At 38.9% G+C, this 26,058-nt stretch overlaps 1 protein-coding gene and 1 long non-coding RNA gene across 3 annotated transcripts; one reads left to right on the top strand and one right to left on the bottom strand.

Moving 5' to 3' along the window:
* Nucleotides 1–334: 334 nt before the first annotated feature.
* lancl1 (LanC like 1) lies at nt 335–18,782 on the bottom strand. 2 transcript variants are annotated; one of them, NM_001016046.3, is given in 12 exon segments: nt 364–955; nt 1,295–4,250; nt 4,787–4,859; nt 5,200–5,376; nt 6,544–6,726; nt 7,027–7,173; nt 8,515–8,662; nt 9,687–9,894; nt 10,413–10,530; nt 11,299–11,390; nt 16,166–16,279; nt 18,692–18,765. In NM_001016046.3, coding segments are annotated over 9 exon segments (1,209 nt in total). In that variant the 5' UTR covers nt 11,377–11,390; nt 16,166–16,279; nt 18,692–18,765; the 3' UTR covers nt 364–955; nt 1,295–4,173.
* A 127-nt stretch (nt 18,783–18,909) lies between these two features.
* LOC116407607 lies at nt 18,910–20,640 on the top strand. The gene is made up of 2 exons (XR_004220429.1): nt 18,910–18,976; nt 20,493–20,640. It is a non-coding gene; the product is annotated as an uncharacterized LOC116407607 (long non-coding RNA).
* The last annotated feature ends 5,418 nt before the right edge of the window (nt 20,641–26,058 follow it).

A 26,058-nucleotide genomic window follows, 5' to 3' on the forward strand; every position in this document is an offset into this window, starting at 1 on the left:
AACAAAACTGAGTTAATGACTTTACATTGACAACTTGTACTGATTTGGAGTATAATCGATTGAAGGAGAAATGGCACACACTCCTTAATCCACTAAAACTTGTCTTTATTGTAGAGATCTAAAACAAAAAGTCCTACCCACGTATCTATTTTGGTATTTAATTGGAATAACAGTATAATGCCAAACAAAACCTCTGTATGCTAGAAGTGGAGTAAGGCTTTTCTGAATCTGAAGGCCAGGAGGTGCAGTGGCATCGATGTCATTAATATAATGAATAATTCACAACATCCAAAAACACATTCTTTTCTATAAATAAGAAACTGAAATAAACAGATTTTGAGTTAAACAAAAAGCAGCCACAGGTTTTGTGGCAAATAGTTTATTAGGAAATTTGAAACACAAATCAGCATCTATCAAGAAAGGCTAATAGTGCCTCATCCAGTACTGAAACTTTAGCAAGCATAGCAAATACCAAGAAACAAATAATGTTAGTGTCACATCACTAAAGCATTCTTAATATTAATTATTAAGAAAAGATAATATACAACTTGGAGTAGTTATTTAGTAACACTTGTGCTCCTTTCTCCAGTCCAGTATCTTTATCAGTCGCTTAGCAGTAAACTTGTACTAGTTCCAAACCTGTAACAAGTCATTGGTTACCAGAATAGGACAAACTTTCTTACTGTCTTACTACAAATCCCTAAATGCACTTGCCACTGCAAAATTGGTATTTCCTATGCATGGTTTCATTACATATTTACATACATACAGCCATAGAATTCAATCCAGTAAGAGGGATTCACAGTCTGACATGTTCTTAAAGGAAAGAAAATGAAAGTCTGCCCTGTATCTGGCTAAGGGCAGGTACTGTCAGGCAATTTAGAACAAGCTGTGGGCTGGCCAAAAAATGAGGCAACTTTCAAAACACACCTGCTAGAATTTGGCTAAAATGGGGGTTCTACTTATATATATACATACACATATACATGTAGTAGAACCCCCATTTTAACTATACTCTAGCAGGTGTGGTCCATTCTCTCTATATAAGACAGGCCATATATATACTTGGGGGGAAAAGCTGTGAGAAGAATGCAGCAGTGACAACTGCGGTGTCTTTATGTTTTAAACGGTGTGTTTATAGGGATATAATTTACAGTTTGGTAAATATATATAATCTACAGTTTATAAATTATATAATTATAACCTAGACACAGCAGTTGTCACTGCTGTACTCTTCCCTCAGCATTTCCTTCCTGTCTGACTTTTATAATACCTTTACAAATTACAGTAGGGGCTGCATTATCTACTAAATGTGTATGTATGTATATATACACACACACATACACAGTTGTGTTCAGAATAATAGCAGTCCGACATGAGATCACTAACCTGATCAATCACTGTTTTTAGTAGAAATTATATTTCTACATGTCAAATAATTTATTAGTAGGTGTAGTAGAGTAATATTTATCCAACAGACAGTCATGACATGCATGCTGCTGATTCTGTGTAATTGAATCATTAACTGAACTTATTGTTAAAAATAATAGCAGTGTGGGGTTTAGTTAGTGAGGTAAAAAAACAGGTGTCAATTACAGCCCTTTTTTAAGGAAGGTAGGCAGCAAATGTTGTGCATGCTGGTTATAGTGCATTTCTTCTGGGTCGTTCCAGTTGTTTAGAAAAACAACATACTTTTATTAAAACGTTGATTTGAGAGGGGAAAACATATAAAGAAGTGCAGAGAATGATAGGCTGCTTAGCTAAAATGATCTCAATTGCTTTAAAATGGCAACCAAAACCTGAAAGACATGGAAGAAAATGGAAAACTACCATTGGAATTGATTGAAAAATATCCAAAATGTCAAAGACTCGGCCAATGATCAGCGAGTATTGTTACAATTAGAACACACCTATGTGAAGCCAAGCTATTGGCAAGAACCCCTGCAAGTCCCATTGTTGAAAAAAAGACGCGCTAAAGAGGTTACAATTGCCAAAGAACATACTGACTGGCCTAAACATTTGGTGGACTGATGAAAGCAAGATTGGTTTTTTTTGGGTCTAGTGGCCACACACTGCTATTATTCTGAGCACAACTGTATATATACACATATATATATATATATATATATATACACACACACATATATATATATATATATATATATATATACACACACATATATATATATTTATTTTGGTATGGCCTACATTTTTAAGGTTTTTGAATTACTTAAAGGAGAAGGAAAGTTACAATAACTGGGGGGTGCCTAAATGCTAGGCACAGAGTGAGCGTTCCTACTCTTCCTTCGGTCTTCTCACATATGAAGTAGAGTGAAAAGCCAAACTAACAAAAAAGCTGTTTTTTTTTTTGCTCAACCGTGTGTGTGCGGGCCCCAGGGATCACTGCAGTTTTCTACTAACAAAAGCATGGGTCAGGGGTTTCAGGTAAGCGATTACAATTACTGGGGGGTGCCTGACATTTTGAATTCCCTAGTGATTTAGCCTTTCCTTCTCCGTTAAACTTTTATTCACAAGACCCTTTAGTGTGGCATTTAAAGTATGATCTTGTTGCTAGGCTCACTCACTAGCAGCAAAGCATTTGGTTGAAGGTTAGAATAGAGTAGGGTAAAAAAGTAGCCTCTAAATTCAGATTACTGCAGGTAAACCACATTTTTGATTAGAAAGCAAATGTGAAATCCCATGTCCTATTGGTTACAGTCCCACCCAGCATTGTAGGAATTACTGCAACCACCACTTGTATTTTGGCAAGCAACCCTACTCCCTTCATGTGATCATATCATTGGCCTGCAGAGGGGTGTAGAGCAGAAATTTCTAAAATTAATATTGCTGACACTTTTAAGCCAATCAATCACTCAGGACACATAACTGCCCAAGATTTGAACTGGAAATCAAAGGCTTGACTCTTTATCATGGTAAGGATAGTTTTTGTCTTCAATTATACACAATAGGATGAATCTCCACACAAAGTGCCTTTATGATCTATAACATTCTAAATGTAGAATCATTTTGATCACTAGAATAATGAACTACGTTTTCCTTCAATATATACAAAGTCCCTAAAGTCTAAAGGTGGCCACACACGTGGCGATCTTTTGTGCGACCATTGGCCGCACGAAAGATCGTCAGATCCGCCACTAACCTTCAGGGCTGAAACAGGCAGATAAGGAGGTAGAAACAATCGGATTTCTACCTCCTTCTGCCGATTCAGCGCTGAAGGCAGATTTTGGTCAGGCGCCTTCTATGGTGCCGATCAAAATCTTTTAACCTGGCCGATCGGCGAGTCGACCGATATCAGCAGCCTCCTGCGATATTGGTCGACTCACCGACTTGCCATACACGCACAGAATATCGTACCAAACTAGGTTTAGTAGGTATTATCGGTGCGTGTATGGCCATCTTAAGGAATGCATTGTGGCTTGCTAAACTACAGCCTTTACCTCTTTCAGGTAATAAACCAATGACTTGAATTCAAATAAAACCACTTGAGTTGGGGCGAGTGGCCTCAGGGATGCCGCTTTTCTTTCTGAGACTGATAATGGCATCTAGCAGCAAAGGTTTAGTTACATTCGAATTAAAGAAGTGCATTCAAACTTAGCAATATTCTTTTAGCAAAAGGTTGAATACTGCAACATAACTCATTAAAAGGAATTCAAAACTAGAGCTGCTTAGGGAAGCCATAAACTGTTAGGTTGAGATTTTGTGTAAATGCTACTTAAGTCAAGCTAGTTATGACATGAGAAAAAGTTATAAGCTACAGGAACACCCTTTCCCTGCAATTCTCTCTTGAGACTCTTCATCTGCAATTAGTTTCTTATAAAGCAAACAAAAAATACCAAAGCCTGTGAGTGCCTCTGTACAGAAAACACCATTTCTACCACAGGCTTGCCCAAGCTGCCGCTGTACTTGAGCTACAACTCCCTGCATAAAGTGTTTTTCAGGTAAACATAAAAAGCAGGGGGGTCATAGGTTAGACATCCCTTGCCAGTATGTACATGCACAAGGAATACAGCTATGTACAAAGCTGGATGTGACCACTGAATACATAAATCCTGAGCTGACTACTTTAAAGACTCATTGGGAATCATTAATAACATGTCTCGCCCCAGGCAATGTTTGGCAACACTGAATAGAGTTCAAGCAAATCCATTTTCTTTACATTTCAAATGATGGAAATTTCGCTTTTGTGGGCTCCAGTAAATCAGAGAGGAAATAGATAGTTCCAGCCATTCCTACCAAAGAAAAAAAGGAAACAGAAGAGCATAGTAAATACTCATTTTTGGGCCTGAAGTTACAAATGCTTTGGAAATAGAAAAAAAAAAATGAAAAAGTGTTATATTAAATAATATCTACTCAAATTTTCTAGCTTAATTATCCTGGCGTATCTGACTTTTTTTATCTGATTCTAAACCTAAGGGTTAGCACCCAAAACTGGGTCCCTGTGCTATTTAAGGTGGGTCCCCATGAACTTTTTTGTAATACAGAGGCACCTCTTTCTCATAGGCAACAGCAATTCAAATATGATATGGTGTTAATTCTATACCAGCTCATGGGTGCAGATTTCATCTGGGTCCCATTCAGAAAACATTAGGAAACTGCTGTATATATGTATTTCTATTTATATAGAGAGGCAGCAAAAGAGAATAAGAATATATATAATTGTATATTTTAGAAGACTCAGAGGTGACTTCTAATTTATTATTTTAAAGTGCTACATTATTTTTATTCAACACAAGTTTCAGTGAGCCATATACAAGATTTACTTTACCTTCAAAAAGTGAATAAGGGGTGTCTGCAGTTCTGCAACCATGTGTCCCATAATCCATGCACCACTCTGCAAACTGCCAGCAAAAATATAACATGGAAATAGGCAACATGTAGGGCTTATGTCATGCATTATTTAAAAAGCATCCAATGGGCAATTTCCTTTTATAGTAAACTACCAAATTTGAAACTGATTGTGCACATACTACAGCATTCTGTGTATCCTCTACCGCCACATAGGTAAATGGGAAGGGTAAGGTTTCTTCTACATAAGCATGGTTAAAGTCACTTTACTTTATATATTAACATTTAAAAATAGGTTATTCTAAACATTTCCTATTAGCCATATTGATTACTCTTGATGTATACATTCATCAAAATAAATGTGAAATATTGCCAATATTCAGTAAAAGGTACCTTGCAGGCTCTGTAGAGAAACTTGACATCTTTGGTCAGGTTGTAAAGTGCTAGGAAGCTGTATGCATTCCCTGCTGCTCCATGGCATAATCCATAACCTTTCTTCAGCAAACCATAATGCCAAGCCACCTCAGCACATTGTAAAGCATCTACCAGATACTGCTGTTCACCAAAAACCTTAAGAAAAAAAAAATTCAAAATTTATATTTTTAACATTATGTTATTATAGAGTCCATTACTGATTTTTTTAACCTTTATATGACATTTTAATGGCTAGCATGTACTAGGCATTTTGATTGCTACTAAGTAGAAGGAAGGAAAATTCTGGCGGAACACTACTTATTTCAACAAGAAGTATTATAAAGAGCCTTTGGCAGGCGAGACCTGACAAAAATATAAACTAACAATACTTAGTGGCTACTGCATTAGCATGTTTCCATTTCTACAGAATGGGAAGCGGGTGACAAAGGGGGCAGTGGAATTGGGTTTGCTGCAGTTTCCCCTTAAGTGGACTGCAGTTACCAAAACAGGTGTGCACAGGGTCGGACTTGGGGGTGTAGGGCCCACTGGGGCTTCTGCCTCAGGGGCCCTGCACCCCCCAATGGCCCCCGCCACCATCGCAACCCCCTGCAGGGGCTCCCACCACCCGTCTGACCCCCTCCCACAAGTGCATATCTGCAGAGCGTCGGAAAAGAGACGGGCGGATCGGTGGGGCACCCAGCGGGGATTGGGTCTGGGTTGCCGGGGCCCTCCGGGTTTTTTTCCCAGTGCCCCAGCAGCCCAGTCCGACCCTGGGTGTGCGCAATAAGGGGTTCTTAAAGTCAACTGCCATCTGAGGGCCTGGCCTGATGCCAATGTGCTTTTGTACAGAGTGTGTTCCCTACACTAAAACAGTGTCATTTGAGGCGAATTGCTCAACTTTCCCCATGGCAGAATTGGCACAATGGGCAATTTCAGGTATAGGATCTATTATATGGAATGCATGGGAGCTAGGGTTTTATGGATAAGAGATCTTTCCTTAATTTGGATTTCCAAACCTTAAATCTTTTAAAAAAAAGTAAACAAACCCAATAAGATTGTTTTGCCTACAATATCGATTCATGCAGCTTAGTTACTATCACATACAAGGTACTGTTTTATTATTACAGAGAAAAAGGAAATAATTTTTTAAAACTATAATTTCCTTAAAATGTACTCTATGGGAGATGGCCTTTCCATAATTCCGAACATCGTGGATAAAGGGTTTCCAGATATGGTGTCCTATACCTCTACAATTCTAAGTGGCATTTCTAGATTTTTTTCTAGTTGTAGTTTCGGTAAGAAATTAAGGATTAGTCCTAGTACCTTGTAGGCCTGAATAAGCATGTAAATGACACCAGGAGCCCCATGGCACCAGTGTACAAGCAGGTCCCGACGGTCACCAATGCAAGCAGGGAAGTTGCCAGATGGAAACTTGAGACGGCTGACGTATTCCACACTTGGCCGAACAAGGTTCTGCAACTTTTCACTACTGATGTTACATTCAGGCTGAGGAGAAACATGGAGACAAATTATACTGAACTAGATCTATGTCCTGGTGCACCATTATTAGCAAATAAAACCCAATCAAAATCCAAAGTTCAGTTTATTTTTCATTACTTTGCAGTTCCCTCAGCTACCTAGCTTTCCATTGTAAAAAAGCTTTGCATTGGTAAATTATAATGAGTTAATAGCATTCCATTATTTAGTAGTCTTGTTCTCTGCTTCTTTATGGTTATACAGCTTACCCTGCTGCTACAAGGCAGTTCAAATTATTATTCAAGTCATTTTCTATGGCATTTTGCTCACCTGCATTAGAAAGTAGTATATTCCTGCTAATCCATGGGCAGGTCCCACATAGTACTCTCTGTACCATTCGTACATCAGAGGGCTCTGGGATTTTAGGTTCCTTCTCCCCGACAGTCTGTCTCCGGACTCCAGCACAGTGTTACACACCTGAAGGAAGGACATATGGTAAAATGTTATGTTCCAAAAATACTTAATGCTTTCTACTAATTTCCATTATTTTGTGTTCTTGCTTTGGATCCGTCATATTTAGACAAGGTCCATTCAGATAATTTGTATGTTACAGTATATAATGTTCTCACCCTATACCCTCCATTCACTGTGCTGGTATCAATTACCCTGCATGGGTTCTTAACATTTTTTTTTCTTTTTTGTTATTGAAGTGGTCATCATATAACATCATATTCCATTTTAGAGAGAACATACGGGGGGTAATTTACAAAGACCAGGCAAATTCCCACCTGGGCAGTAACCCATGGCAACCAATCAGGTATTTGCCAATATTAACCTTGCAGTCCATGTCATTTCTTTGAAGATTAGTATTAAAGGACAAGGAAAGTCTAAGTCACTTGGGGGTGCCAAAATGTTAGGCACTCCCAAGTGACTTAAATCGCTTACCTTGTACCCCGGGCTGATGCCCCTGTTAGGAGAAAACAGCACCAGCCGGAAAAATGCATGCGCAATAGAGTGAAAAGCTGACTTCTCTGTTCAAAGTTCGGATTTTCACTCTACTGCGCATGCACGCGCAGCGAACAAGGAAGAGGGAAGCGATCGCTGCTACCCCGGGCTGGTGCTGTTCTCTCCGAACAGGGGCACCAGCCCGAGGTAAAAGCTAATCGATTTAAGTCACTTGGGGGTGCCTAACATTTTGGCACCCACAAGTGACTTAGACTTTCCTTCTCCTTTAAGTTCTAGTGGGTGAGGTCTCACTGCTATTACAGTGTAAAGCAGGGATCCCCAAGCTTTTATACCCATGAGCCACATTTCAATGGATAAAGTGTTGGGGAGCAACACAAGCATGAAAAAGGTTCCTAGGGATAGCAATATGAGCTATGATTGCCTATTTGGTAGCCCCTATGTGGGCTGGAGCCTACAGAAGGCTCTGTTTGTCAGTACACCTGGTTGTTATGCAACCAAAACTTGCCTCCTTAGCAGAAATTCAAAAATAATTACCTGCTTTGAGGCCACAAGGGGTTGGAGAACAACAAGTTGCTCACAAGCCACTGGTTGGGGATCACTGGTGTAAAGCAAGGATAGATGCCTGGGGATGCCAGTTAAGTCAAGCCAGGGTGACCAACTTTTAAGCCTCGCCTAGTGTACATCAATTTGTATAAGTGTACGGCTTGCTTTATCAGTGTTTGGCAAAAGTATATTTAGGGGGATACATCTGTGACATTTTTTTCCTAGGCATATCACAGTTCAGCACAAAATTTAATTCTCAAAAAAATGGTACAAGCTTTGTGATACATTCACATAATATATGGACTGTACCTGTTGGATGTAGCTAGAGGGGATCTTCTCCTCTCCAAACTGTTTGTTGACAAAAAGCAGGGAGTACAAGTATCCCATACGCCCATAGAGAAGCTCATCTGGGAGTCCAGAGTCTGGCCTTACCACAGAAGGATACATTTGAATGAGGCTGCAGAGATGCAAGATGTTGTAAATCTGATAACAGGCATTTAACAGACATTTCCTTCTATGTAGTAAATAGCATTAGCGGAAAGAATATTCGGAAAACAAACAAATTTTCTTCTGCGCAACTAATTTTTCCTTTGCTCACAATTAAAATATACTTTGCGACTACTTAGCAACTACTTTGCAACTCAACTGACAATTGATATGAGATTGTGTGATCTGATGTGTGCAAAGTGAATGTTATAATGAAAAAGCAGTTACGTTATGAGAAAAAATTTGCAACACTGTCCCAGGTGTTTTTAAGACATTTGCAATGTAATAAACTGCACAATGGCCATTATAGCATTGCGGAATGCCTGTTTTTATTTTGCGATTTTTTTATTCTTTTTACACATTCAATGACATATCAACCTAAAGCAGGCAAAAGATGCAGAGATTTGGTTGGACAGTTAGGCTGTCAAAAAGTGCAGCAGTTCCTCTTCACATCATGATATTCTGCTTGGTCAGAACAACTTGGAGAACTTGGAGAATTGGACATACACATGTATAATTACTTGTATGGCAATTGTCCTTTCTGCATGGGGGTTAAATGGTCAGAGTATTATATGGGTCAGCCCATGTGTGGCCACTGTTAGGCAGAGGGCAGGAGGGAATGTCTAGGTGGTTTTACAGAAGAATTTGGCAATAGCATTGTAGAGTAGTTAATCTAACAGGAGACAGTGGCAACATTTATTGCATAAAAGAAAAACATGCATAGAGGTACACAGTGTCATAACTGTAATACAGTGGAAAGGAAATAAAGAACCAAATAAATATTTTTCCCAGAAAAACTGCAATAATTATCTGACTTGTCTAACATTGCTGATAGCATGTAAAGAGATTAATAACACTGGCATCTCAGAAAAGGAAATATTCCAATATACTCCAAGCTGGACAGGGGTTCCCAAACTGTGGTTTGTATTTTAAAGCTATTGAATAGTTTTAAACTATTAATATAATTACATTTGTAGCATGCAGATGATAAGTACCTTTTGACGCAATCTTCAGCTTCCTTTATATGCCCAACCTTCTGAAACACAGCTGCTCCCACTGCATAAGGTCCAGCGTCTCCACACAGAAATGTGACATCACGTCTTGTCAGGCAGCGCAGGCTCTTGCTGATATACTCATGGGCCTTTTGCAGAAGGGATGAATCCCCATATATATCAGACAAATGCAAATACAAGAGAGCAATGCCTGAAACACACAATGAATAACTAGAGAGCTGCTACAATGACTATGTGACTAAGTTCAATTACCTTGGTTAGTTATACTTCTTGGAGTGAAGAATATATTTCTCTCATTAAACATTTCTTATTTCACATTAAAGGGCAAGGAACACATAGCTGCACAGTTGATTTAAATTTTACATCCTCCACTGCGGTTAAAACAGGGCATAATAGATCTGACGAGGTTTGGGCATGTTTAGCTGGGCACAACTAATTATTCTGTGCCGCACTAATGAAACAGGTGTCAGCGGATAAAACACCCAAGTGCTTGTGTCATTTGTAAATTTAATTGATGGAAGTATAATTCAAATTTTGGAAATGTGTACATAGGAATGCACTTAATCTGAATTTTTATCTGCATAATGAATGCTCCAGAAACTGTGCATTTCAATTTGTGCTTTGAATCTGAAAACAAGCTTCTTGTTTTATCTCACCAATAGAAGCTTCCCCCCTAATGTTGTATATTCTCTCCAGTGAATACACTACCTGCCCAGCCTGTGTACACAGTGTAGTCTCCAGGGTCGGCAGATTTGAGTCCTTTTTCCATAGCCTGTAGCAGCTCCTTGATCTTATTGTTAAGGCAATGAACAAACTCAAACGTCAGCTAGAAAGGATAAAGAGAAAAGTACGTTAATGACTTATTTAAATTTAAACTTGTTACATTCAGTTAATGGGCCATACAATAGTTTGGGAGGAAAACATGTCTTATAAGGGAACTGAAACTGCAAATTAATCATGATTGTCCTGACCCACTACATTCCTGGCATTGCCCAGGAAGGTCTTCTACCCCTAATTATATGACATACAACACAAACAGCTTTAGCCTGTCCTTGTTTGCATTAAACTAAAGGAAATACCATCTAAAAATCTCTGCAAATTTATATTCCATGTGTTCAAGTCAAACCAAGAATCACATCTGCATCCGTATGGAGTGGTACAGAAATAGATTTTCCCTTTTACAATTGAAAATCAGTGCAGTAAGGGGCAAAAGCCTTACTTAGTGTGCATTGTAAGCATTAAGGGGAAGCATTTATAGCATTAGCCAAAAAATAGTAGGTGGAAAGGAACAAACAGTGGCAGATTATGCTACTTAATTCTTTTCATGCCATGGATTAATATAAAATAAGCAATATACTGCATATGTATACTTGTATGTGCACAGCACTCTAGCACAGATGGGTGAGGGTTATTTGCCCTTTGGCTATTATAGATGTACAGCTCAGTTCAGTGGACAAACACAATCTTCCTCCCCTCCTAGAAAGAGGTTATACATCATCGTCTGCACTTCCTATAATCCATGTGCAGGAGGCAACACACTAGTATTTCTTTGAGACTCCATTATAGGTAACGCACAACTAATTATACCACTTACTTGACCTGTGGAGTTAAAGGATGTTGAGACCTCCTGACTGTAATCAGGATAGGGATTTTGAAGACATCTCTGCTCCATGATGGAACACAGTCCTAAAGGAGAGACACAAGAATATAAAAAGAATTAGTAAAAAAACAAAACAAATACTAAGTTTGTATGATGCTGGCGATTTAAAGCATCAGAATATTATATATATGCCTATATATATGCATTCACCTTTCTCGGTAGAGACGCACCAAGGAATAAGTGTTATATAAAGTCATATATTAATGTCAAGAAGAGTCAATTAAAGAAAATAAATGATGCTAATTACACAAATGAGTTCAACTGGTATCGGTTATTGTGCCTACAATATATGCTTATTTTCCCAGGTACCTACATCCAGTTTAGGTGTGGTTAGCTAGGCAACAAGCATAGTGTTGACTGATACAGCAATTTCAGATGGGATGTTTGGTTACCTGCAGGAAATCTGTACTCTCTGGAGGTGACAAAGCTCAAAAAATACTTTTTTTTCAAATTGGCAAAATGGGAATCAGGGGTAAAAGATAGGTGTATCTTTCCCATGGGAAAATGACATCCCTGTATTTTTTTATCAATTAAACTATACTTTATGCCTGGTGATTCCCGTTTACTGTGCCTCAGGTAAAAGGAATAACAGAGCTTAGTCACCTGGGGGTAGTGGAGATTTCCTGTGAGTGAAAAAGCACCCAGTCTGACATAACCCTTAGAAATTTTTTAAAACCAAAAATAAAAAAAGGAAGAGGAGGTTAAAATACAAAGATGGCAAGGAGTGGGGAACCAACTATACTTTCCAGTATCTTCCATTATAAATGTATATTGCATAAGGATGTTTAAAGGACAAAACATGTAATTATCACCTCTATTAGATATTATATTAAGAGTCAAATGCTTGTGTTTGAGAATACTACATCTGCAGACAAAACTGTTACTTTTCATTTTTTCACCACTTCAAATGGTATTTAATGTGCCCACCTCTAGTATTCAGAAACTTTCCACAAGAACTTATAGCTAATAAGGGTAATATGGTAGCAGTTTTATTGTGCACCCATAATTTCTAACCTGGAGGATTCATCACTAAATTAAGCTGGCCCTGTCTGGGCATGACCGAGGACAGATAGAAGCTTCAACCCTGATTATAGGGCTTGTAGTTATGAACTGACACCCAATAAGTTAAATTTGCTCCAGGATATCTTTGGGACATAAATAGGTCACTCTGCCTACAGCTCTTTGTGAGCATGTGCATTAGCTGTAAACGGAGCCAGGTGTTTCTATATAATTTAGTGTTGTTATGGCTGAGGCTATATTATTATATATAATGTGGTGTTAACAATGATTACAGCACTGTTTGTTAGGTTTATACATTCCACCCTATGTTCCCTCTAATGCATGATTATGCACACAAAATTATTTTGTAGGCTCATTACAAATCATTGTGCGCATTTTTAAAAACAGCAACCCTGTCTGTTTATGCACTAAATAAGGGTTGGCAACCGACTAAAAAAAGTTGGCAACCGAGCCTTTACACTTGTGTCTGTATCTTTATTTCCCCTGGCAGTACCGCTACTAACTGCATGTTGCAGGGCTGCACTGATTGCAAGGAAATTAAATTGCAATCAGGGCAGCATTGCTAGCTGTGTTTTCTAGATGTGTAACCTGTTAAACCTACAGTATAACCCCCCCCCCTCGGTCTGTACCCAAAGACACAGTGAATGCGGATGTAGCCTAAGTTGCCATATGTTGTTAAAATCTATAACACAGCAAACACAAATACCCATGTGTATGAGGGTACAATCAGGTAAGTGATTTGCACTCTACTCCGCCTTCAGTGGGTCTTGCTGCATTTTAATGTGCTCTTATGTAAAGTGAATATATGGGTGCCACTAGTGATTTCACAAACTAATTTGTGAAAAGGCAGTATTTTGCAAAACACTAGATAGATGTTTTTTCTAATAACAAATGCATGAAAATTAATTGGCTGTTTTACTTTTTTTTTTTACAAAAAAATGATGGATAAAATGGACAGATAAGTGTTACTTTGTATGCTTAAATAATACTGACACTGTGTCTAACATATTGATGTCAGTAGATGGCGCTGTTTTCTTCACTTTAAGATGGAAGTGTGTCCCAGGTTAGCTTGAAAAAAAGGCCAGTGGGGCCTAAAAACTACACAGCTTTATATCTGCCGGTTCAGTATCTGCAAATGAAACGAGAAACTCTGCCACACTCTGGGGCAGCTCTGAATCACAGACCTGAATATGAGGTGTATGCCTGAGCATAAACATGTTATACAGTATAACCACCTATGTATGGCCACCTAATTCATTGTAATGGCATTACAGTTTCACAGCCAGACCGTTGCTATTTCCACTGAAGTATTTCCATTACTGCCTAATTAAGAGACCATTGAGACCATCAATATGGGGTCTCAGTGCACTTTAGATTCTCCCGTGTACACGCTCTCACAGATCACGTTATCTCCCATAGTAGAATGCAGGGAGGTCCAATGCCCTTTCTTATATCTCAAATCACAGTTTTTCATAGTGAAACCATTAGCACCAACTTAGTAAAGGGCAAAAAGTTAAATGTACTTGCTGACATCAGATATTGCTTAGTTTCCTGTTAAAAAGCCATCTTAGTAGAGGCAAGAACAATTTCTTCCGATTTGATCATCAGTTTTACCAGCAGGTTAGAGGTATGGCCATGGGGGCCACCTGCACTCCTATATATGCCAGACGGAAAGCGGAGAGGGGAATATTTAATTACTTCCCCCACAACTCCAGACAAAATAGAACATTTTCTACACAAGCGCTTTTGCAAATACTGTGCAGGCACACCAGATTCTGTAAAGATTATTTTATTACTGCATGAAAGGTTGAAGCAGGAGCAGAGTTTGGTGACCAAGAAAAACTGCTGGGTGACATTACAGGTAAAAAAAACACCTGGTATATATTAAAGGGGACATATAGGGTATAAAATTACCATAATAAGCACTTTTACAATTAACACTTTGTTTTTAGATTTCAAGATCATGCATCCTGAGCACCCTCCACTGTTTGGGCCAGTAAATGGCTTTGTACTTTAAAACTAAGCAGTGACATTTGCACCGGAAATTTTTGGATGGCATCACTTTTTGCCTGTGGCGACTTCTTTAGGCTCAATACTGCTGTGTGAATTGGTGCTGCCTGCAGTGGGGACTCTGGAACCGTAATTAATGGCATCAATTTATATGACTGCGCCCACTTTTGCAACTGCAATCATAAATAAGCCCTATAGTAATGTGATTTGAAATATCCTAACAGGCCTATAGATTTTAGGTTGACAAGGGAATCCCTTTTTGTATAATGGCATCACACCAGCAATATACCAATCATTCTGCACTATACCAAAATAACTTTCTAATTTCTTCTTCTTATTTTACTTCTGTTATTTTTAGGGATGCACCGAATCCCGGCGTTTTAAGGATTCGGTTTCGGCCGGATGTGCAGTCCCGGGAGAACCGAATCGACATCCTAATAAGCATAAATTTGCATATGCTAATTAGAATTCAGTTCGGGATTCGGCCGAATCCTGCTGGGTGGGTTTGGAGGTTCCAAAAAAATAGGTTCGGTGCATCCATAGTTATTTTTTTTTTCTTTGTCTACACATATTTTCCCTAGGCAAACAATTTTTATTTTACGCTGGTTAATGTTCTAAACCACTGTCCATTTCCCTTTTGCTAAGAACTTGTCTCTGGTCTACCTTCAGCTGTTTTTTCCATTCACTTAGCTATGGTCTCCATATTATCTTACTGTTACCTCATGGCCAGCACGGCCCCCTGAATCAGAAATACTACACAGCCTGACGGATATCAGGGCAGGTCAGACCAAATAACAAACAAATATCTGACCTTTAAGTAAAAAAGTCATACTAGCAGAAAATCTGCAAGTAACTTAAGGATTATGACACATTTAGGAGCAAATTTATAGCACAAATATCAAACTGGGGAATCCAACAATTTTCCAACAGTCAGAGAAATTACAAAATCATCAAAGCAGATATTTAAAGAGGCTCTACTCTAGAATTGCTAATTCTAAGCAACTTTTCAGTTGGTCTTTATAAAAATCTTTTGCCCTGTGAGGTTACAATGTTACAGTTACTTTTTATTAATTATTTTTCTATTCAAACCACTCCCTAGTTGCTAGGGTAATTCGAACCCCCAGCAACCAGATAACTGCTGGTATTATGCAGAGTTGCTGAGCAAAAAGTGAAATGAATCAAAAGCCACAAATAATGAAAAATTAGAACAGCTGCAAATTGCCTTAGAATATTACTCTCTACACAAACTTAAATACAGGTATAGGACCCATTATCCAGAATGCTTGGGACCAAGGGTATTCCGGATAAGGGGTCTTTCCATAATTTGGATCTCCATACGTTAAGTCTACTAAAAAATCAATAAAACAATAAACCCAATAGGATTGTTTTGCATCCAATAAGGATTAGTTATATCTTATTTGGGATCAATTACAAGGTACTGTTTTATTACTACAGAGAAAAGGGAAATCCGTTTTAAAATTCTGAATTATTTGATTAAAATGGAGTCTATGGGAGACAGGCTTTCCGTAATTTGGAGCTTTCTGGATAACGGGTTTCCAGATAAGGGATCCCATACCTGTACTAAAAGTTAGCTCAAAAGGTGAACAATCCCATTAAAGCAATGGAATGACTAATATACCACTGGTTAAAAAAAACCTTACAGGTTCTGAAAAGAAAAAGAGCTGAGGATAAAAATCACTTGCAGGCCCTTAAGTCTGCATAAATAAGAATTCTTTTTCCAGCTTACTCACGGACAAAAACAAGAACTTACCTGCTGAATTATCTTTGAGTCCGTCTGTACAGTTTCCCACACTTTACCAAACAACTTCCAACCAGAGACACCAGACAATGATTTAAGGTCTTTTGTTCATAGGAAAAGAAATTCCTGGGAAGAAGGAAAACAAACATTCAGAAATAATGTTTTAGAAATAATTTACTTTTTCTTTGTAATAATATAACAGTACCTTGTACTTTATCCTGACTAGAATGTAATTAATGCTCTTTGGGGCAAAGCAATTCTATTGGGTTTATTTAAAGGAATACTGTCATGGAAAAACATTTTTTTTTTAATAAAACACATCAGTTAATGGAGCTTCTCCAGCAGAATCCTGCATTGGAATTGGTTTTTCAAAAGCACAAACAGATTTTTTTAGAATTTTGAAATTTCACATAGGGCTAGCCATGTCTTAATTTCCTAGGGTGTCACAACCATGTGACCTGTGCTCTGATAAACTTCAGTCACACTTTACTGCTGAGCTGCAAGTTGGAGTGATATCACCCCCCTCCCAGCAGCCGATCAGCAAACCAATGGGAAGGGAGCAGGATTGCAGCTCCCAGTAGATAGAATAGCACTCAATAGTAAGAAATCCAAGTCTGGCTTGGGAATCCTCCAGTTACATGGGAGTAGGAGAAACAATAGGTTACCTGAAAGCAGTTCTAATGGTTATGAAAATCAAAAATGTCCCCACAGGAATAACTGGTGCTGAGAAAAAAAAACTCTGTGCTTGTCCAGTTTAGAATACCCAGATCTACCCAACCCTTCTGGTCATACGCACATGTTGCTGCCCTCCTGGATTTGCAACCACAATTCACACTTAGTAAATGCAACAAAAACCAATTTAACATGAATTTTCTTAATCATTATTATTAACATTTATTTATAAAGCGCCAACATATTCCGCAGCGCTGTACAATAAGTGGGTTTCATACACTGGAAATACAGAGTAACATATAAAGCAATTAATAACCGACACAAGAGGATCAGCCTTATTTTATAGAAAGCCCTGGAGACCCCACAAGAGAATGCTGCTGTATAATACTACTTTGTTGTTTGTTCTCATTACAACTGCAGCACTTGATAGGCAAATGATTTGCTAATGAGTTTATGACTGGGGCATTATTTCTATTGCTATCACTTACTATATACTTACATTGTACTTACATGTACTATGATGGCAGATATTTTTGCAGAATATTGACTGACACACCAGAGACGCATTATAAAGACCTGGTATTTAGGAGGTTGGTAACTTATTTCCATGTAACAGTTATCACATCCAGTCAAATAATTAATATTAAGCCCCTCTAATTAGTTGTAGTCATACTTAGGGAGTTATGTAAGAACTGGCAAAAGTTTGTCCTGGCCAACAATTCAGAATTACCACTTTACAGCAACAAGAAAAGCAGCACCACAGTTAACTTTGGTCCTGTCACTACATAACCCACTGATGCTACATTAAAAAAAGCTATAACACTTAGTAGAATAAAGCACAAGAGTCAAAAACACACTGTAAAATATACCCTTGTAATGCATTTGGCAATTGACCTTACGTTGTGATATAATCAGGACAGCCATCTGGGGAGAGAGGGGGGCACACCCGTGCCTCCCTGGTGAAATCTTCTTCCATAAGGGGGCCCATGTCACGTATTAAGTTATATCAAAACAAATGCAATTTACTTACGTAACTTGTGTATCAAGCTAAAAACAATGCAGAGATGCTCGCCAGGGTCAGGCGGGGGGAAAACTCCACTGACCGCTAATGAATTAAATCCAACTGCCCCCAATGAATTGACATATTAGCACATATTCATTTTAACTATTTATACAAACTGCTTATTATAGCGTAACGTCAGATGTTTATAATGAAAGCAATTTCACTGAATCACAGATATTGGGATCCCTTATCCGGAAAGCTGAATTACGGAATGCCCATCTCCCATAGACTCCATTTTAATCAAATAATTCAGAAATTTGAAACCGATTTCTTTTTTCTCTGTAGTAATAAAACAGTACCTTGTAACTGATCCCAACTAAGATATAAATAATCCTTATTGGATGCAAAACAATCCTTTAGGGTTTAATTAATGTTTTATTGATTCTTTAGCACACGTAAGGAATGGAGATCCAAATTACAGAAAGACCACTTATCCTGAATACCCTTGGTCCCGAGCATTCTGGATAACGGGTCCTATACTTGTATATGCGTATCTCCTACATGAACAATCCAGCAGCAGAATACCTGCTTATGGGGCCCCACAACATCATTGGAACCTTAAATTTACGCAGTTTACATAACTTGCAAAAATGTACGTAACTTCCATATCAGGCAATGACAGACGGAGCAGGGTCAGGAAGGAGTGCAAGGTTTAAACTTAAGGCAAACTCCACTGACCCCCAATGTATTGACCATTAATTAGCACATGAATCAATGGACCATTTAATATGAACTGCATTTTATAGAGTAACACCAGCTGTTTATTTAGCACAAACAAGAGGCGTGTCTATAATGTTACTCACGTCTGACTCCCCCTGCAGCTGCCTCTCCGGTATCGCTCCTCCCTCACTCAATTCCTCTCCGGTCTCCCTCCCCCTCCCATCCACAGTCTGAAATCTCGCTCCCCCTCCCACCCAGTGTCTGAAATCTCGCTCCCCCTCCCATTAGCTGTCCGAAATCTCGCTCCCCCGCCCATCCACAGTCTGAAATCTCGCTCTCTCACCTCCCTTTTCCTTTCCCCCTCCTCCGCTCTTAATGCTCAGCCTATGATGTGACGTAGGGCAGGCTAGTTTAAAAGCAATACAGCTGTGAGTGGTGCAGCAATCTTCTTTCTTTCTTCCTTTATTGCATCTAGTTTAAAAGCAAGCAGACAATTGCAAAATGAAAACCAACACCGGTACCTACCCCCCCCCCCCCAAAAAAGGACTGCAGGGATACAAATAAAAATCAGCAAGGGAAACAAAAGCAAAACAGACAAAAGTATAGCATTTTGTAAAACCAGATGCAATGAATAATGTACCCCCCTACCTAAATATATAAAGATATTAATAGTAACCTCAACTTTATGTGGCCTGTATAAATGCACTTGGCCTGCAGCCTTGTGCTTTTGTGTTTGTATCTGCGTTTGCCTGGTGCTACCACTACTGACTGCATGGAAATTAAATTGCAACCAGGGCAGCAGCTGGATTTTCTAGACGTGTCCCTGAATGTGGTACCAGTGATCCTACAGCAGAGGAAGTTGCAACTGGCTATTTCTTTGATAGGGCAGTGGTAATTAAGGTGCACAGAGGCCTCTCCCTCCCCTCGTTGAGAGTTGCGCGCATGCACTTCCATTTATTTCACATATGGAGCACTGGTGATAGTACGTACTGTCCTGTCCCCAATGCTTCATATATGAGGTGCGGCTGGGCAGCATGTCGCCCCTAAATTTGTGCTGCTCTAAACCCAGACCTGGGGGACTGTAAAGTATAATGGTAATTGTGAGGGCGCTGATTTTATTTCAGCTTAATGGTAATTTGCCTTTTTCCCCTGGGTGCAAAAATAATGCCACCCTGGCCACTAAAAACAATGATTGAAGCCAATGTTATTAATATGGGGGAAAAAAGATATAGTAAGGCTGTTTCTTTTTCCAGAAAAGTTGATAACCCAAGCAATTACAGTAATGAGAATTTTTTTTCGCCAGGTTTGGATTCACAGCCAAATTCTGCATTTTTTTTTGCAAAACTATGTAATATTTTGCTGCGAAAAATGCATGAAAAAAAGGGCTCCTGTATAAATGATAGCTTCATGATGTAGCTCCCATTATTCCCCAACTACAGTCAGGAGTCATGTACTACCTCTCTCTAACTGCCTGTTGCAGGGGCTGCACTGCAAGTACAAATATTTTATGAAAGTTTAGTTTGTAATAAATAGGGGGCAGCAAATACCACCATGTAGAAAAATTTACTAAACCCTCCTGTCTTATCTCCCCTGCTGTCACTGGAGAGTACAATGGGAGAATTAGGTATATGATAGCCTATGTGATGGCTGTCTTTTACTGGGGACAGGAGTGCCCCTAAAGGTGACCATACACGTAGCAATTTCGATCTTTCGTGCGATCATTGGTCGCACGAAAGATCGCTCCCATGTAGATTTTAAGCTTGCCGATCGACAAGTCGACCATTATCTGCAGACTTTTGCAATATTGGTTGTCTCGTCGAGCAGCCATACATGCAACGAATATCGTACAAAATGAGGTTTCATACAATATCATTGGTGCGTGTATGGCCGGCTTTAGTGACATTTATTTTGCAGATGATTCATAATCCCCTTTTTCTGTTGTAGGATTTGTGGCAAGCCTTCTGGCACTGGACCTGGCAGTACTATTCATCCCCAATTATGAACTGAACTTGGGCACACTGTATCATTAAAGATGCATTACTCTAGGACTGAGTGGGGCACCTGAAAAAATTAAAACTTTGGAAACAAGTGACAGGATCAATGCTTTGAGTCTTTATTGTGGGTAGCTTACCTCCATCTATAATATATTTTTGCAAAAGGGATCCTGGTGCAGCCGCACCCCCTGCAGCTACATCCCTGGATTCATCAATGCAGTTCATCAATGCAAGCAACCTAGTCTTCATGATCATCTGGTTACTGAAGACATTACTTCACATCAGGGTTGCCAAGTGTAATTTTTAAAACCATTCAATCACAATCACAAAACCAGCAAAAAACAGCCAAAATCTATTTCTACACAGCCACATATACTAATTAGGGCACTGTCAACTTGTACTGTGATCAGGTTAAAGTGTGAATTAGCAGAGCTGTTAACATTTGTGTGGTTTAGTTAACAGGTGCAAGGTTTATCCCAAGACCCAGGTGATATTGCTGTGGGGCCCAATAACTAGTCAGTATTACATAAAAATATTAAAAATAATGTGCTAATAAGTCAGTATTTTAATTGGGGGGGTCAGTGAACTTTATATGTAATAAATAAATAGTTTACGTAAATTGCAGCCCAATGATGTTGCTGTGGGGCCCAATAACCAGTGACTAGGTTTTCCTAGAATTAGTCCTGATCTAAAGTTCTTCTCATTTGCAGTTCTTAAAACATCTCTTCTAGTATTTAACTAGCCCTGTGAGGACACTACTGTCATATGACTTCCAAAACCAACAAATCAGAACAAACAGATGTTGGAACTGCAACACTCAGTCAGCCGATTGATGAAGAAATGTGACTAAACTTTGTGATAAAGTTGCACAGTACACTTTGTGGTGCAAGGTCACAAAATAACAGCTTCCCACTTTTGAAATGGGTTCTACCCCTCGCACAAAGCATTGGAAGAAACTTTGTCCATCTACATCTGAATATAATCTCCTTGATATATACTTCATATGTCATGTTAGTATTGGCAGTATCATGATTATATTCAATTTACATGGGAAAAAAACATTGATCAATTTTGCAGTAGTTAAGATTTTCAATTTAGATATACCTAATGCATTCTTTAAAATAAGCTCTTGAAACCTACTGCAGCTTTGCTTACAATAAAGATTCCGGCTTTATTATCTTTGTGCACGTTCCTTGCCCTTGAACTTTGCATGGGTCATTCTGTTACAAACACAGTCAGAACACAGCAGCACAGTCAGTATCACCTTACTGCCTGCCATAGGGCAAGTGGCAAGTACAGAGCTCCTTTGTGGCCTGCACCAGCCAGTACTCCCTAAGGGCTGTGGCACACAGGGAGATTAGTCACCCGGGAGAAATCTTCACTACCGCGGGAGACTAATCTCCCCGACATGCCATCCCACCGGCAAGAATGTAAATCGCATTGCTTAGGTCGCCTGAAGTTGCCTCTCAAGGAAACTTCAGGCGACTTCGGGAAACCGATTCTTGCCAATGTCAGGGAGATTAATCGCCTGCCGTAGTGCAGATTTATTGCGGGCAACTAATCTCCCCGTGTGCCACTGCCCTAAATTTCGAGTCTGACTGACATGCAAGTGGCATTATGAGGTACATTTAGTTACATTACCTCTCCCCTCATGAATACAGCACCACTAGATGCAGGCAGCTCTGTTTTCATGGGGCAGATGTAGGTCTTTTTGAAATTTTGGATTTTAAAAACCTGAGGCTATCCTGCAAGTACAGGGCATGGCGCGAATGTGCAAAAAATATGGTGGCATGCATGTCACCCTGCTCTGCAGTTTGTAAATGAGGTTTGAGATTTCATCTTAAAAATGTAATGAAATAAAAATTTGGTAGAGCTGGGAAGTTGTATATTCTCTGAAATTGTTGTACTAGAAGATACATTAGGTATCTTCAAGTAAAGGTTGGATGCCTTTTTGGCAAGGGCGAAATATAGGGTTAGTGAAATCAAAGGGATAGTTCACCTTTAAATTAACTTTTAAAATGATGTAGACTTTGATATTCTGAGACAATTTTCAATTGGTTTCTCAGTTATTTAACTTTTTGTTCAGCAGCTCTCCATTTGGTATTTTAGCTGCTATCAGATTGCTAGGGTTTTATTAACCCCAGCAACCAGGCATCGGTTTAAATGATAGATGGGAGTATGAGTAGTAGGGGGCTGCATAGAAAGGTAATAAAAAGTAACAATAATAATAAAATTGTAGCCTTACAGAGCATTCGTTTTTGGCTTTCGGGGTCAGTGAAAGCTGGAAAGAGGCAGAAGAGAAAGACACATCATTCAAAAACTATTAAAAATAAATATTGAAAACCAATTGCAAAGGTGCTAGGAACAGGTAATTTTGTGTCATACTAAAGGTTAACTTAAACCACCCCTTTAATTCTCAGTTGTACTAGAAGATACATTAGATTCATTAGATACATTAGCTTCAAGTAAAGGTTGGTTATTGAAATTAACTCTTGGTTGTACTAGAAGATACACTAGATAGCTTCAAGTAAAGGTTGGCTGACTTTTTAGCAAGGGAGAGATACAAGAATATTGAAATTAATTCTTAGTACACTATTGATCCAGGGACTAGTGTAATTGCCCTCTTGGGGTTAGGAATTTATTTTCCCCCCTCTGAGGCAAATTAGAAAGGCTTCAGGTAAATTTCTGCCTTTCACTGGACCGACTATCAGCCAGGTTTCAGTTGTAGAAAAAAGTTAACTATATATTACAACTCCTCAGTAAGCTAGGAAATGCACTTCACTTTTTTGCATGAACCATTGTTAGTTATAATCACAATACTGCAAAGTTCATTTATGAAGTGTGATGCTGGGTACAAAATGCAAAAATCTGTTGCAAATCACTTGTTTTGCATTTTTGCACCATTCCCTGTACTCTTAGCATAGGTCTTTGCACTCCAGAAGAATGAAGATCTTTCCCTTTCTGATAAATACATTTCTGCGTTTGGCAGTACTTTATTCGTTGGGGGCAAGCTGTGGGTGGCATGTAGGTGTTCCCTATCCCAACCCCCTAACTCATGTGTCATTTAGTAGCAGAAGTGCAAGAGAGCCTTGTACATACTGCCTGCCTTATGCAGACATTAAGTGCAGGACTGCCTTGTGTCTGCACCTTGTTCTGGATTTTGTATTGAGTGCAAGGTGCAGAATGTAGCAATGCCACAGATGCAAATGTTGTGTAAATAAGCAATACAGGGTGCAATGTTGCACAATAAACAGCGCAAAGTTTGGCTCAGTTTAAGTAACTTATTGTAACCAGGTAGCACTCACTAATTTTTTTTTTTTTGCCTAGGCTTACAAGGCATAGAGCAAGCTTTGCACCTGTAACTATATTACCTGATAATAATTTAAACTGCTAACATTACATATATACAGTGCATGTATATGTATTTCTTTTATTTAAGTAGATGTAGACATATGTGTTTTAGGTTAAGCATTAATACCACTGTGCTTACAGTCACACCCAAGTACATAAGCTGTACATTTGTACATTTACAACATTTTACAACTGACCAAATGCACATCAGATAACACTCTTACAAAACTGACTACATTTGGATAAAGAATTAGGAAATAGTAAATGACCAATAACATGCCAACAAGTCATCATTCTACATATTGTGCCAAAAACTGACAATTGCTGAGAATGTAGATAAGAAAATAACCAATAAGACTTGTGTTATTAAACACACCTACCTCACACCATTTTCAAATACAAATTTAGTAATATATGAATAAGATGGTTGAATACAACCATGAGTTGAGAGAAATTGAAGTGCAAACAACAATGAAGATGTTTATAGTGAAAACTATTAAGATTATTATAGAGAAGAAGCTGCTAAATAAATGATATAAAAGCCTTTGTGAGAAACACCAATGAGCCAAGGGGGTGGGGGGACAAAACTGAATTATTTTTGGAGTTAGAACCCTTACATCACAAAATTCCAATTGTTTACTATGGGTTCTTAATAACTAGTTTTATGACCCACCCCAAAATGTTTTTGACTAAAAAATAGTTCCCATACATGCTGCTAGCAACTTACAGTGAGTTCCAATGAACACATTCAGCATGTCTCAATAAACTGTGCACAACTGCATGCATGGACATTAAGTAATCATGGACGTCACACTGATTTCAGCATTCCTCTTACACTTTGTATCCATGTATGCAACTGACTTGTGCCATGCAAAGCAGGTGCTACTGCTATTATTGACTTGATCTATTAGGGTAGGTATGATTCACAAAAATTGTTTAAATGTAAAGGGGAAAAGGAGAAGGAGGAGGAAAGTCCCCATGAGAGTCTATATAAGGGAGAGAGCAGGGTACTAGTTTCTCTTTGCTGAAAAGGGGTGACGCTGGGTAGCCTGAGGCCTGACAAGGAGGTTACAGTTACAAGGAGGAGTAGTTAGGTTAGATACTGACTGGTTTGCTTTGTGGAGCTCACTGTAGTCGAGAGTTAGTAGTAGAGAGAGTTAGTGGTAGGTTAGTGAGATGAGAAGTTAAGGCTATAGTGAGTATATAGGAAGGGACCAGTGTCCCAGCGGTACCTTGCCCAGATAGGGATCCAGAAGGAAGAGGGACTAGGCTAAGTGCTGTGCTGAGTCTGTAATGAAGGGACAGCATTCCTAGAGAGAACTAAGAAGCAGGGAAGTAGGCATCAGGCTGGGGCCCAGTGACCTGGGATACCTTAGATTGCTTATATTATTCATTGGGGAATTTGTGTGACAACAGTTACTTCATAAGCTGTGCTGGTACCTGCCAATAAAGTGATCCTGAGTAAATCCTCAATATGTCGTGAATTTAGTTAAAATACCTGTAGTATTTAACTACTGTGGATTCAGATATTATGCAAAACAAACTCTACACTGAAACTGTATTAAAATGCTCATGACTAAGCATGTTTGCCATAGAATAGTTGGACCTTCACCCCTCAGCTGGTGCAGTTGTGTGAGAAGATACATTGAGGTTGCCCCTGGTTCAAATTTCTAACGCCTCAGTCACATGCTAGCAGAAAATAGTGGCAAACAGACTGCTAAAATATACACGCTTTTATTGGTAGAAAAGGCCAAATATTATTAAAATACTGATAGAACTGAAGCTTGTTAGATTTCTTAATTGACTGGATGATTATAAACGTGAAGTTAATTAAAAAGCAAGTAGTGTATTCCTATTAACTGGTGATTTCATTTCTGCTTTTCAATTTTCACAGTGGTTAGGCTAGGATCCATATATATCTATATTAACTCAAGGGACATGGGTGTCTGGACTGAGATTCAAAATAGGCCCTGGAATTTCAAGTACACAGAGGCCCAAACAGCCCCCCACCAGCCCCCCAACAGCCCAGTAAATAGTGACTGACTGTCTATGGCATCTTCAGCAGCCCCTCTGGCCTTTTCCAGGTTGCCAGTGGTCATCAATCAAAAACTACCTCTTTTTCTAGACCAAGCCTGTGTACAATAACTAGGTGCCAAGTCGTGCAC

The sequence above is a fragment of the Xenopus tropicalis genome, chromosome 9, assembly GCF_000004195.4.
Source record: "Xenopus tropicalis strain Nigerian chromosome 9, UCB_Xtro_10.0, whole genome shotgun sequence".
Taxonomy (NCBI): Eukaryota; Metazoa; Chordata; class Amphibia; order Anura; family Pipidae; genus Xenopus; species Xenopus tropicalis.

Bases quoted from the DNA above. Each gene is read 5' to 3' on its own strand.
- lancl1 (XM_031892662.1), bottom strand. From the start codon at position 11,376: ATGGAGCAGAGATGTCTTCAAAATCCCTATCCTGATTACAGTCAGGAG. The intron at 10,531-11,298 runs GTAAGTGGTATA...TATCCTTTCTAG, and splicing joins CCTTTAACTCCACAGGTCAA to CTGACGTTTGAGTTTGTTCA. The intron at 7,174-8,514 runs GTACAGTCCATA...TCCTTCCTTCAG, and splicing joins CCTCTAGCTACATCCAACAG to GTGTGTAACACTGTGCTGGA.